This window comes from Corvus hawaiiensis, chromosome 11 (assembly GCF_020740725.1).
Source record: "Corvus hawaiiensis isolate bCorHaw1 chromosome 11, bCorHaw1.pri.cur, whole genome shotgun sequence".
In the NCBI taxonomy this organism is placed as follows: Eukaryota; Metazoa; Chordata; class Aves; order Passeriformes; family Corvidae; genus Corvus; species Corvus hawaiiensis.
The window spans coordinates 13,091,352-13,105,492 of record NC_063223.1 but is presented as its reverse complement, the minus strand read 5'-3'; the positions used below and the strand labels follow the sequence as shown (position 1 = coordinate 13,105,492).

At 47.9% G+C, this 14,141-nt stretch overlaps 1 protein-coding gene across 2 annotated transcripts; it reads right to left on the bottom strand.

Moving 5' to 3' along the window:
* Positions 1 to 210: 210 nt before the first annotated feature.
* KLF15 (Kruppel like factor 15) lies at positions 211 to 13,673 on the bottom strand. Of its 2 annotated transcripts, none has more exons than XM_048315956.1 (3): positions 13,525 to 13,673; positions 8,196 to 9,303; positions 211 to 2,229 (listed from the first exon to the last, which is right to left on the bottom strand). In XM_048315956.1, exons 2-3 carry the CDS (start codon positions 9,236 to 9,238, stop codon positions 2,061 to 2,063), a joined length of 1,212 nt encoding a protein of 403 aa, XP_048171913.1. In that variant the 5' UTR covers positions 9,239 to 9,303; positions 13,525 to 13,673; the 3' UTR covers positions 211 to 2,060. The 2 variants fall into 2 exon arrangements, with proteins under 2 accessions (XP_048171913.1, XP_048171914.1); XM_048315957.1 differs by lacking the exon at positions 13,525 to 13,673 and adding an exon at positions 10,369 to 10,661.
* Between the last annotated feature and the right edge of the window lie 468 nt (positions 13,674 to 14,141).

Here is a 14,141-nt window from a genome sequence, read left to right as displayed (position 1 = left end):
TCCAGCGAAGAGAGAGCTGAGACATCTCGCGCCTTCCGAGAACTTTCTGAGATGAGAAAAACTGAAGATAACTTCAGAACTGTTCCATCCTCTCCCTGTTACACAGCACCTGAAAATTTACATCCAGGTGAATCGAAATTTCAAGTGCGATTGTCCTGATTAGAGAGCTGGCTATAAAGGAAATTAATGAATAATAATTTCAAGGAGGGATTTAAAATTTCCATTTTCATTTTATTGTCAAAGTAAATATATTTTTATGAAGAACAAAAGAAAATATACAGAATTGTAACTTATGTACACTGGCTTTATAGGTATTTTTGTTTCCAATTTACACAAATTTGATATGTTATTAAAAGATATTTTATATAGATATGCATCTATGTACAGTTTTATTTACATACATTCATAGGATGTGATATAAACCAGTCAATAGATGATAGTTCATTTATATTAATTTCTAGAGGACAAAAGGAATGCATTCACTTTAGCTAGACCTGCTGTTCTGGCACAGCACGGGTCCTGCTCTGCCTAGCGCTAGGATCACACTTTCCTACTTCCCATTTTGCCGACAGAAAAGACAAACAGATGCCATCTGCGAATGGAAAGGAAATGCAACATCCATTATAAAATCATTCCTAATTACTGAATTCTATTTTCTTCTAAAGCTTCTTACAATTGCCAGAGTTCAAAATAAAAAACGAAACAAGAAGAAACACAAATAAAATCACTTGCCTGCTACCATCTGATCATTTGCTTAAATTCCCTTCTTAGCCAGCTATCACACAAATTTGTTTCTTTTGGCTACTGTTCTCACCCATTCGCCCACCCCAGCTGCATGGAGCTCTGACATGGCTGTCGGGAGGGAGGGGATTAGCACCGAGGGTCACCCCTAGACCCCGATCTCCCAGCGCTGCCCCACCAGGCCACGGTGCCTCCCACCCTCCCTGGGCACAGGCACAGCCTACAGACCCTGCCAGCCAGCAGGCAAAGAGAGACTTAGCTCCAGCCAGCCAGGCCTTCACTCACAGTGGATGTGGCGATGCCCAGGGCTCACCAGGCACCCCCGCGGCTGGGGCTCTCCTTTCTCCCTCCAGATCACACGAGGGGGCAGGAGCAGAGACAGGAACAGAGCTCAGAGGCTCTCACAAACATCTTTGTGCTGCTTTGTGTGCAGACAACAGCTCTTCTGCTAAAGACAGTGGATGCTGCAAACCAGCCTCAAAGGAAAGCAGCATCCTTTGACACCTGGGCATCCTTTCACCCCTTGGCAGCACAGGACAGAAGCACGCACACAGTTCCAAAGGCTCCACTCCAAGCCATTCCATCCAGCCTGAGCCTCTGGGTTTGCTTGGGACGTGCCTTTGCTTAAATATATATATATGTATGTATGTATGAATATATATACATAAATATTTATATATAGCCCTAGCCAAGGGAAAGGTAAATGTGAGCCGGGAAAATCAGAGATGCATGGAGGCACATTCCAGTGCTCTCCAAGCCTTGTCTGCCCCATCCCCGACTCCCACTGTTCCTCCTCCTATGGCCAGCCCCTACAAATCCTTGGCTCAGACGACCCAAAAACAAAGGAATTGTTCTCATTTCAAAAGGAATTTGCTGTTTCCAAACTGGACAAATAGAGCAGCTTAATAAAAACTCACAATGAATGGCCTGTACATGAGCAAAGCCCTCAGGAATGCCAGGGCTATAATTAACTAGCAGCAAGCAACTTTTACATTTTCCTGTGCAGCAGAAAACAGCTAAAAATAAAACACTGTAATTTCCAAAAGAAGCAGCAGCAAAGGAGAGACAGATAGAAGGAAATGAAAATAATATCCTTAAAAGAAAAAAAAAAAGGAAGAGGCGCCCCGCTCTCCTGACCCAAAAAGAACTTCATTCTCAAATCATCTTTGAAGGACATGGGGTACTCAAACATGGTGATATCAAGTAACAGCATTGACTGTTCTGTGGAGACAAATAAATTATCACTAGAAATATAGTGAGCAAAGTGCTGTCATTGGCTGTTGTAGGATGGCTGGGCGGGAAGGGGAGAGTGGGACCCATCAGTTCACGGAGCGGACGGAGCGGTTGCTTCGTGGGAACCGGTGCACCTTGACATGTTTGGACAAGTGGTCACTTCGAGCAAACTTCTTCTCGCAGACAGGACACTGGTAGGGTTTCACCCCCGAGTGGGAGCGCCTGTGCCGGGACAGCTCATCTGACCTGGAGAACCTGCAAGAGAGGAGAAGCCTTTTCAGATAAATGGGATTTTATAACACTGAGTCTCTCACAGCAGGTTAAAAGAAGTCCCCTCAGGCCACTGGCAGACTCCAGGAACTGAAAGGAACACGCAGCAGGGCTGGGCTGGTCCCAGCCTGCTGCCAGCAGCATTGGTGGAAACACCCAATTACCAGCCTCATCCCATGTCAGCCCTGGACTCACGGCAATGCATGGAGGCAACGTTTGTACAGCCTCGCCCTAGACCCCACAACATGGGTGCAGCTTGACAAAAACAGCGCTGCTCTGATCCCTCTGCTGGTCCCCTCCAAAGCCACTCCCACCATCTCTCTCCTGCAAATCCAAGCACGGACAGTCCAATCCTCGAGCAGAGACAGCAACCACCGTCCTGCAGGTGAGGTCTGTTTCAAGCTCCCACAGACATGAGCACAACAGACACGCCCTAACTGCACCCAGTTTGAGTGGGACTCCAACTAGGTAGCCACAGCTACCTAGAAACACTATGACTTATTAGATCCAGATGAAAAATTTACTTCTGTGTGTGCTCCTGCAGGCTGCATGAAGAGTCGTTAATAGTACCAGAGATGCTCAGCATCTCAACAGCTGAAATTCAGGTGGGCCCCAATGGCCATTAGCATACTTATTTGCATAGGTAGCATGGGTAAATTGAAATCAAGAATGAGCCTTAATTACTAAAACTGCACTCCATAGTCTTTTGAATTTTAGATATTTTCCACCTTCCATCTACACAGAAAAATCCCCAAATAGCCACCATGAATCCCAGAGGCATTATTGAACTCAAATGAGCTAATCCTTTGGTCTTAAGAGCAGGGCTGGCTCTATTACCACTTTGGACATGACTGGGAGACAGAGGGTTAATTAACAATGTCACACTAAAACAGCCCTGTCCAAATGGGTACAAAAAATTTGCTGCCTGACAAAGGGCAATTAAGTGTTTTGTTGCCAGAGCAGTAACAAAGAGCAGCACAGAAAGAGAGCTTGCAAGAAATGGTATCAGCTGTTTATTTACAATAAATAAATGAAGTCATGGGCACTAGCTGAACAAATCGGGGAAAGAACATGTAGAAAAATGTGCCCTTCTGGAGCAAAATATCACATCACCAACAGAGCGAATACGCTATTTTTATGAAAGGGAGAAAACAGGACTGCTGGGCTCCTATGAATAAGTCCCTCATGCAAGAAAAGTAAGTTTCCACATAAAGGTTTTAATTAGCTCTGATCTCCTGCCAACAGTTGAGGACCAGGGCATAGGCACTGGGAAAGCTGGTAATGGTTTCCTCAGTTGCTGCAGCTCTTCAGTCTGGTCATGCTCCCCAGAGAGCACTCAGCCAGTGGAAAGCAGATGCAGTCACTCACCGTGGGTAAGATACAGTGTGGACACATCTCTCCCAGGGGCATTTCTAGGGGAGATTCTTTCACCTATTCACTTGTTTTTCTTCCTATCCCTGCCCTGGTATCCTCGTGGTGAAAGAGTCAAATTCTCCATGAAGAACAGGCAGTTGTTATGGAGCTGTCAACCTGGTCCTTGTCTGGGATGAGTCTTCCTCATAAAGGCTATGACACAGGTTTCTCTTCATGCCTTCTACTTGCATGTTTGCTTCCTCTAACACCCCTGCTCCTTTCAGCCATAGCTTCCCAAAAACACAGTGTGGACCTGGGAGCAGCAGGGTCAGGGATTTCTCCCAAGTCCTTAACACTGAGCTGGTCCCAGTGCCAGATCCCTGCAGGGAAGCTCTTGTAGGGCTATGGATGAGTGGGCCTGGAGAGTGCAGGATGTTGCTTGTGCAGACTGGCTCAACAGGACTGAGCGCTGGACAAGGAACAGACCTGTGCCACATCCAGGGAAAAGAGGGAGCAGAGAGGGAAAAGCACTTTTGAAAAGAGCTATCCTCTTATATACAGACTTCAAAGGAGTAAAAACAGATGTGGCTGGGTTGCCTTGTCCTATGTCCTTGGCCACTGAGGTCACCATCTGCAACAGAAGCGCAGTAGCACTTGGCTAATGCTGCACAAGAGCTTCACAAGTGCATTTCGAGGGGAATTGCACGGATGGTGGGGGAGAAAGAGGCACACGTCAGGAATGAGCTTGGATGAGTTCATCCGATAAAAATACACTCTGCCTCATAACGATGTCCTTAGCTGAAGAGGCAGGAATGTTGCAATACTGTTCCCCAGCAGTGACGGAAAGATCAGCTTACAGAGCCCACAGAAATAAACCTCAAGCTGTCTGTGTGTTTACAAAAAAACAACACAAAGGTTAGGACAAGGAAGCTGGGAGGATCTGGCGGCCTGACTCTGCAGTGAAATATCTGCAGCACATTCTGGCACTGAGATCAACCCAAAAAAAGTGAAAATAAACCCCTGTGTAATGTAAAATTTAAAAAAAAAAAAAAAAAAAGGGAAGCCCGAAGGAATACCTCACTATTCTGCCACTGCCATTTCCAGAAGGACTCCTCCTTCAAAAGAAAAGTGAAGGGATCTGGGCAATCCCACAGCAACTTCATCCTTCTATCTGGCAGGACCCCAAGGGACTGTAATGATATCTCCCTTGAAGAAAAATCCTAGAGCTCCCTGATGTGTAGGACGTGTCCTGTGTCTCCCAGCCATATGGGGACATTCCTATGTGGCTCATGGGACGAGAAAGGTCAATAGCTTCAGCCTGGTACTCCTGGTCCCTGCCATGCCCACCAGCCATTGAGGCCAACTCAGGCTGTACCTCTCCTCCAGATTGGAGGGAAGGCTCCAGGCTGATTCCTGCTGCCCATCCCCAGAGCTTTGCTACAATAAACCAGCACAGCTCCTGTGCACCTGCCATCCCTTGCACAGCATCAGCAAGAAAAACCAATGCGAGATGCCTGCCCTGCACCATGCGTGGTACTGCTCACAGTCACTCGGGCCCAAGCACACTCCTGGCCACACATGTTAGAAGCCTTTAAACCCCTGCCAAACCAGGCAGAGCTTATGTCCCATGCTGTCACCTGTGGAGCCTCCAGCCAGAAGATGCAGTGGGGTATTTAAAGCCAATTGCCTCATCCCACAGCCTTGCAGCAACTGCAGCTTTGCATGATACTGTGCCAGGGAGGGGAAGCAGGAGCTTCTCCTGCTCTGTGCCATCACACAGCTCCTGGGCCCAGCCCACGCTGCAGCTCAGCTCTTTGGCCTGAGCAGTGCTAACCAGAGGCTGTGGTGCCAAAGGTAGATGGTGACACAACACGGATCAGTGCCCTGACCCGTCCAGGGAACACAACGGGTCACTGGCCACTGCCAGATGAGCACCACTCTGCAGCCTGCCGAAACAGCCCTTGCTCTGTGCCTTGGAAGGGCACAAGTGAGCAGTGTTTAGCCTCCATCAGGGAGGTGCTAAGGCTCTCCAGCCCTCCTAGGGGTTAGCAAAAGGGTTTGCTGGGTGCACACTCCAACCCTGGTGAATTTAAAACATCATAGCATGGCTGCACAGAGAGCTGAGGAACCTTTAACCGTCCCACTGAGCTCAGGCACTTTGTGCTAGGCAACACTTTGTTTTGGTTTTGAAATTACTATCTCCAGTGAGATCAGATCTTAAGTGTCTTCAGTGAAAAAATAAATACACAAGCACAAGAACACAGGGGAAAGAGGGAGAAAGCAGAGCCCGGCAATGTTTTACTGCTTAAATTCATCTGAGATTATATAGACCTCAGAGCAAACAGAGTGGCCAGATGCATTGGACTTAGGTCATGTGAGGCTTAAGTCACAGCTCTCACTGAACTTCTGGAAAAGGTAAACATGGTTTATTGATGAAAGGAGACTGAGTAATTCAATGCTCAGTTGGGTCTGGCCTTCGATGTGGGAGCAGCGTGCAGGGGATGGGCAGCAATCTCAGGCTGGTGCTAAGGATTGCTGCGAGCACAGGAGGCAGCTCCCCAAACACAGACTCTCCTGCTGGCTATAAAATTCTCCTCTCATAGCAGAGCCCTTCCAAAGTCTGGGGGTTTTGGGGATTGGGATTGCAGCCCAGGCTGTGAAATTCAACAAGACAAACAGCAAGAGAGTTTGAAAAGTACTTGCAGCAGCTGTTTGTGGACAAGACACATGTTCTTCATTATGAAGGTGATTAATTTCTCATTACTGTTGGGCTCATCTTTAAAAAGTTGTGGTGGTTGAAAGTTCAGGGTGCTCCAGGTTGCGGGACCTGCACTTCTCTTGGCCCACGAGCATCCTGCTTTTGATGCGCACCATTCGCCGTAACACTTCGAGAAGAGAGGCACCTGTTGTAAATTTAATCATCCTTTATCACTTAATATTTTTCCTAAATGTTCCCCTTAGTTTTGTATCTTGGGGAACACCAGCTTTGTGATAAGACAGGGCTGGAGAAGGTCACCCACAGGCAACACTTCAGGCTCCTGATCTTGAGCCACGAAAGTCACTGGGAGCATTGGTACAAATCTCAGCGTGGATTAGACAAACCCTCACGTGCCACGTGCATGTGTCACAAAAAGGAGAGCTGTGCTCACATCCCAGCGCAAGGAAAGCCAACATGACACCCACAGGCACATCTGCTGCCTGCGCACACATACTCTGGCAAACAAATAAAAAGCAGCGAGCGCCTCTACTGCAGGTCGGGAGCAACCAGCCCATGGTTTCTGGGACTAATCAGCTGAATTTGGTGAGAGGGCACCCTGAGCAGCAAGAAACTGAGCTCATGAAAGGTGCTGCACGGACAAAAGGAAACAAATCACCACCTGTTTGTAGAGCCCCATAAACTAACCTGCTCAGCCCTTCTGAGAAGCAAACTTCAGACTGGTCCAGCTGGGGAACAGAGGGTTCAGCTCCATTGTGACCTTTTCCCTCAAACCAACCCAGCCATCTCTAACTGCTGCATGTCTCACATACTTGCATTTTTACACAACAGTCTCCTGTTACTTTTTACCTCGTCTGTTGCCCATGATCAAAACCCATTTTCTCATTAGGCATTGCTCACTGAAGCTCTGCAGCATATTATTTGAAAGAAATTCAGTTTAATTTAACACAAGGTAGTTAAGATTATGTTTTCTGCCATCATCATTTGTGGTGCTGTATATTAGCACTTGCTAGCAGCCAAACCAGTAATACAGCTAACTGGAAAGAGGGAGGAAGGCACCTGTCAAAGTTTCCTTAAAATAAAAGTTGTTGTTTTTTAAAAGACTAAATTTTTCAAGTTGTATTAAAAATAAAATAAAATAAAATAAAATCCCTCTGCAAAACATTTTTTCAATAAAACCTGCAATCTTTCATTCAAGCAATGTTTAACTCCACCTCAGCCTTCTGGTTATGTTGTTACATCTGACAGCTTTTTTGCAACTTTGAGTGGCACCCACGCATTTTTCTGAATCAAGACAGAGAATAAAATCCAGAGTATGCCAGAGTGTCACTGCTAGCATTTTCAGGAGTGGGATGGAGTGCATTTTCTATGAAAGCACACAGAATACTGCTTTTAACCACACTTGCTTATCACAGCCATTCACTGACCACGTTTAGTCCCACACAGCTGGAGCCACACAGGGCTGTGCACAGCAGTTCTGCCCTAAACCATCCAGTTCACTCACAGCCTCAGCTGGTGCCAGCCACGGCTCTGCTGGGGCTGGTGTGCTGCAACCACACCAATGCAAACACCAGGTCTTACCTGTGGTAACAAGCTTAATCTGACCCTCTAGAATGAAATACAAATTATGATGGACTACTTTTATTTTTTTTAAGACACTAAAACTGCTGGTGCCAGCAGGTGATGCTGTGCTATTTAATTTATCAAAACCCATGGGTTACCTAACAGGAAGAAAAAAGGTCTTCATTGTCAAACCAACCAAACAAGTTCTGGCAACAGAAAGAGTTTATAAATCAGAGTGCAAACATACTTGCTCAGCAAGTTAGGTCAAGTGAGCAAAAAGGGGAAAGGGGATTGAACAGAGCTGCACCCCAATACTGACCTCCATCCACAACCCGGCCACGTGCACGCAAAGGGCTTTTCTCCTGTGTGCCTCCTCAGGTGGGCTTTCAAATGGCTGCTTTTCGTGTACATCTTGGTGCAACCAGGAAAAGAACATTTGTGCATTTTAATGAGTTCGGCTGCAGGGTTCTTTTGAAATTTCTGACCCATGATGATTCCCGTCTGCCCCTGGATCATGCCTCCTGGCCCAATTGGCTTGGCGGCGATGGGGACGGGAGCAATGCGGACAAATTTAGAGGACAAGTTCAAATTGGACGACTGAACTATCTGAGGCACAAGGGCAAACGTCTGTCCTTGGATGTTGACTAGGAGCTGTGCAATTTTAATGTTCTCCTGTGCTGGTCCTTGGGAACTGGGGCTTGTGTTGGACTCCTGTTTGATCTGTACAGGCTGAATTTGGAGCATAACCGGTATCCCATTCTCTAAGGTCATTCCTCCATTTGAAGCTTGGCCACCTTCCATTGAGCTGTTCAACTGCTCATTTTTACTCTCTTTTAAACTAGCACTGGGTAACATATGGTCTTTTTGCTGCAGCGAAGCAACAGAAACTTGGCTGCAAGCTCTCAAGTCCTTGGTCTCACTTTTAGGTCTTTCTTTGAGCTCCAAGTCCATGTTCTCCTCCAAAAATTCCTCAATTTCCTCAAGCGTTGGCTGAAATGGTCCTGAGTCTTCCATATCCACGGCAAATTCAGGCAACCTAAAGTACTCCTCTTTCACTATTGGCTGAAGTCTCCTTTTGTCCCACCATGATGCAGTGGTGTTCCCCAAAGATGCCTGGGACAATAAATAGTCTAAGATACTGTCCTGACTTTCCGCACTGGATGTGCTTCCATAGCTGGAGCTGAGCACCTGGGAGTCAGGGCTGGAACAAGAACAAAAGCTGGACGAGTCACTGTCATCTTCTGACAGGGGAGAGGGCAGCATTTGGTAGGACCTCACACCTGCTGTCATGTCCCCGAAGTATCCAAGAGAAGATCTTGTGGATGAAAAGGATTCATCAGTAGGCAGCAAGTGATCCACCATTCCTGGACGATCTCTTAAGGATATCCCAACAGCATATAACAGGCAGCTAAAGTTCAGGTGAGAGCCTGAGTGCAGGAAAACAAAAGAGTCAGAAGTTGGTTTAATCATTTATCTCCATGAACTGAAGCTCGTAAAGCCCTCTAGCCCACAGGAAAGCCCAGAGCATCCAGCCTCCCTGCTACAAGCTTTGATATGTCTGCACCACCCCCCCGAGGACTGTCAGGGCTGAAGTGTTTTGCAGGATTGCACCACATATTTGCAAAAGAATTCTGTCAGAAATCATTTCCCAACTGTGTGTGCTCCAGATTTACAGCTCCCTTACAGAATATTACCAACAAGAGAAAATAAATAATGAGCTTTCACCTAGCAGTGAAATCCAGAGCGAAAGAAAGGAATGGGAAGAAAAAAACAGTGTTGAAATTTTTACCACCAAAAAGAAACAAATAAAAAAAGTTTATTGCTGGTGGCCATAAAACGCAAATCCTTTCCCTATCTTGTAGCTTTCCACCAACCTTATTTTTAACTTCCTCAGTTCTACAAATATAGGCTGTTCAGCATAATGCAAGGATCAATCTGGCAGGAGCCAAAAATATTTGCTGTGCTTCAGCATTTACTAGGCGGATTTTCCCCTCCAGATGTAATGAATCAGTGTGCCAACGTCATCATCACCTGCACTGTCCTTAATAAGGCTGGCACTGCACTGAGCTAATTACCACGTCCTGCCAGCCAGCTGGTGGCTGCTTTCACCCCACGCTCCTGTCTCTCCGGGGCAGAGGTTGAGGTGAGCTGAGCCCCGTGCCAGCTGCTGCCCCGGCGGGGCTGCACGGACCCCCGGCACCCCGACCTGCCTGCGCTCCCAGTGCCCCCTGCCCGCGCTGGGGCGGCGAGCGGGCAGCATCGCACAAATCCCGGCTCACGTGAGCCCTAATCCCACTACAACCCCACAACAGCAAGCCCCACCTTTCCCAGTGCAGCCCACCGCAGTGCTTGCTGACAGCCGCGATTGTCCTGCGCTTTCCCAGCTAAGACGAGCAAACTTCATAGAAAGGCGCCTGGGGAGGGGGAGGCAGGAGGGACATCTGCGTATTTTTTTATTCCCCACCTCCCTGAGGGGAAAAAAAATTGCTTACGGATGGAGATTATGCCCCTTAGAGAGCAAACGCAGAGACCTCTGGATGGAGCGAACACTGGCCCTCAGTCATTCGCTCAAGGTGACTGATTGAAAACAGAGCTGTACATGTGCATAATAAAACAACTCTTTCTGTGGAAGGTATGTGGACTGCAGAGATAGAAGTCATTCGATCAGCCTATGAGGCTGTGTGTGTGTGTGAATTAGGAGGCATGTGACCCAGCGTGAAGGAAATGCCAGTCAATCTTGTTACACGCTGTCATTTTCCACAGGCTCGGCCGCTGCGCTTTGGACGCTTTGCCATGAATAGTCAATAGCTCCCAGTTTTGTGCAGGCGAGAGGATGGTTGTTACTGCTGTTGCAGAGCATCTCTGCTGCCTCATCTCCAAAATTTGCCCTGTCTTTCCTTTACTGGAGAAAAATCAAAAGGTGTCTGTGTGCTCAGTGCTGCAGTGAACACAGAGTGAGATATTTTACACAACACCCTTAAAGAGCTCTGTCCCACTGGCAGCATCTATTAATATTTCACAGGAAGAGTGGGGATAAAGCTGTATTTCTTAAGGGTCTTATTCTTAAAGATATGGCTTCCTCCTTCATATGCACGTGGAGGAAACAGGGATGGGTTGAAAGACTTAAAAGTAAGATTGCACATTTTCCTGGTATGTGTGTCCTGTCAGTCAGCTATGCCTCTGAACCAATAATGAAATACCCACATGTGCTGAACACGAGGAAGTTCAAACAGAGGTTAGTGGCTCTGTTTTGCGACCTTAGCCTATAATCATGTCTTATAGTAAAAGCGAAGAGTCAGAAGAGCTGAACTATTTCTAACACACTTTTTTTTTTTAAAATCTCTGTGTTGATGGTACGTTCCCCCAGCAGAAGTCCCAGAGCTGAGCTATTCCAGTTTTGAAACAGAAAGCAACATCTGCTTCTGACAAATTAGTATTGGCATCTGGTAAGTATTCACCCAAGCTGATTTTTTCTATCTTGCACCAAAAATTGGTGACTGCCTTGAGAAACACAGGGCAGAAAGGAAGACTTGCCCTCAGATGGTTTCTGATCCTTCCTCCAATGTCCGTATTATTCCAGCTTAAACTTCTGAAGAATGGGGCTGTGAGGGAAATCTGGCCTGCAACGTGTTTTTTCTAAGAAAAGCTGGCGTGCTCTGCATGCACCAAAAGCAGTTGGTGAACTTCTTTAAAAAAAAATAAAATTTAAATGTTCAAGTTTTCTTTAAATGCCTGCAAGAACTAGGAAGACACATATCAAAATATCCATATATTTCCCCGGGAATAGAACTAAACTTAACTTGAATAAGAGCTTAAAAGAGGAGAAAAAACCGAACAGTGAACCCCTAGCAACTGCTGTGGGCCAGTTACCTCAGCAGAAAACAGCCAGCACGCTTGTTTCCCATCTCTTTTGACAAGGAACAATGTCACTCGATGTAACCAGAGGCTTTTTAAGAGGGGACTGTTAGAGGCAAATAGATCCAGGCACGTTATGGGCCAGTTCTGCTTTCTGTGCACTCTCAAAGCTTGCAGAACAGCCAAGAAGATTTTGGAGAATGCCTGGAATGCAGGATCGGGCCCTGGCTATATTTTTCTCCTAAAGGCCGGGCTAACAACCAAAAGGCTTTCATCCTTACTTCACCTGAAGACACAGCCAAAACCAGAAGATTAGAAAACAAAACCAAAAAAAGCCAGGGCGGTGAAGGCTATGAAAACTAATGATGTTGTTTCCATAACGCACTTTCATCTCTAGGAACCTTCAAAACATGTTAGAAATGTAAGCACCTATACAGAGACCACAATGCCTGAGCCGCTGGAAACAGCACTTCTGGAGTGAAATACAGCAGCTGTTCAGCAGCACGACCGTCTCCAACTTTTTTTATGAGTTCCCTGGGTTGTTATGATGTCCTTTCTGCCAAAAACATGTTGTTCTGTTTAAAATCTGTCCATCTAATCGCCAGCTAAAAAAAAAAAAATAACGACAAAAAGCAAAGCAGAGAAGACGTATTTTGATGCAGAGCAACATTAAAATGTAAAGTCCTGGGAAACTGCTGAAACATGGGGATGTATTTCCCAGCCTGTCATTTCTGGACAGTAAGCCCAGCACAAGTGATCACACAGCATATACGAGACGCTGACGGTCATTTCCTACGTTTACTGCCACAGCTTTTTCCAGTTAAAACTAATCTCTTCAGGGTTTTCTCTTGTTCCCTAGAAGGTTTTAAATCTGTTCAGGCTGACTTCTGCTCCACAGATAGAGCCTTAAACCAGGCAATGAAGCAGGCCCAGAGTTTCTAAGAAATTAAAAGAGAAATGCAGAGGAGGGGGGGGAATAATAAAAATAAAAATAATAAAAAGCCGTGAGCCAGGAGTAAACCCACTTGCTCTCATCTCTTCCGCAAGGTGGCTGTGCTGCTCCCCGGACACAGCGGGGTGTTCAGGTTTGTTTTTTCCAAACCCACTGCTCCTGGGAAACTGCAGAAACACTCCCAAAGCTTTCTTTCCTGAAAACTATCCCGCTCCAGCCCCAAACTTTGGCTTCCACAAGAGGAAGCACTTCACCTGCAGCTGGCACAGGCAGTGGCCCCGCCGGAGCGCACCCCGCTGCCTCTGCACCCCGGCAGTGAAGGGTGCCCCGAAATTACGCGTGGCACCAGCCGCTTGGGCAGGGAAAAGGGTGCCGGGGGACACACACACGGAATTCCCACTCCAGCACGAGCACAGCCAGGCTTCCATAGCTGCAAAACATGTTTGTTTGGGGGTTTTGTTAATCGTGGTTTTTTTGTTTGTTCTGGTTGTTGGGGGGGGGGGGGGGGGGGGTAATTTTTTTTTTTGGCTTTTCCTTCCATCCCTTTTCAGGAGGCTTTGGGGGCCCGAATTCCCTCTCTCCCCCCCGTCCCCAGTGTGGTCGCAACGATCGGGAACAATCCCCCCCATCGCCGCCTGTCACTCCATGGCACAGCACCGCTCCAGCCCGAAAACAGCCCCCCAGCGCTGGCCGCTGCCCCGCCGGGGATGGAATTCCATCTCCCACCCCCGCCGTGCGCGGCTGCAGGGGCACAGCCCCCGGCCCCGCGCGGTGCTGCGGCAGCGGGCGCGGAGGCACCGCCGGCGGGACGCGGCCCCGCGCATCCCCTGCTCGCCCTTACCTGAACTCCTCTGCGAGCCGGGGGGCAGCAAAGGCTACGAACGACCAGAAGAACGCAACAACAACAGCGAAAACGGGAGGGGGGGGGGGAGGAAAAGCCCCAAACAACACAACCAAGCCACAAAAAAAAAAAAAAAAAAAAAAAGGAAAAAAAAAGAAAGAAAAAAGAAAAAAAAAAGAAAAAAAAAGAGAAAAAATAACTCTAGAAATAATAATAAAAAAATAAAGAACAATTTAAAAAGCCACACACGCACAATAAAAAGGCAGGATTAAAACCAAGCAAAGCCAAAGCAGCAGCCCGCAAAGGCAGGAGCGGCCGGGAGCGCGGAGCGGCGGGAGGCGGGCGCAGCTCCCCCGGGAGGCGGGTGCGCGGCTGCGGAGCGCGGCCCCGCTCCTGTAGTACTATATCCCTCTCACATGACGGGCGCTCGGCCGCGGCGGGGGAGGCCGGGGAGAGGCTCGACCGCGTCCGCCGCCCCCATTGGCCCCGCCGCGGCGGGGGCCGGCCCGGCACCGGCCTCAATGGGAGCCGCGCTCGGCCCCCGGGGCGGTGCCGCGCGGGCCCGGCCGCGGGCAGGCTGCGAACCCCCGCGATGCGCGGTCCCGGGAGCGTTCGGC

Coding starts and splice junctions, on each gene's coding strand:
- KLF15 (XM_048315956.1), bottom strand. CDS start 9,238: ATGGTGGATCACTTGCTGCCTACTGATGAATCCTTTTCATCCACAAGA. Junction 2,230..8,195: donor TGGCCGGGTTGTGGATGGAG/GTCAGTATTGGG, acceptor CCTCTCTTGCAG/GTTCTCCAGGTCAGATGAGC.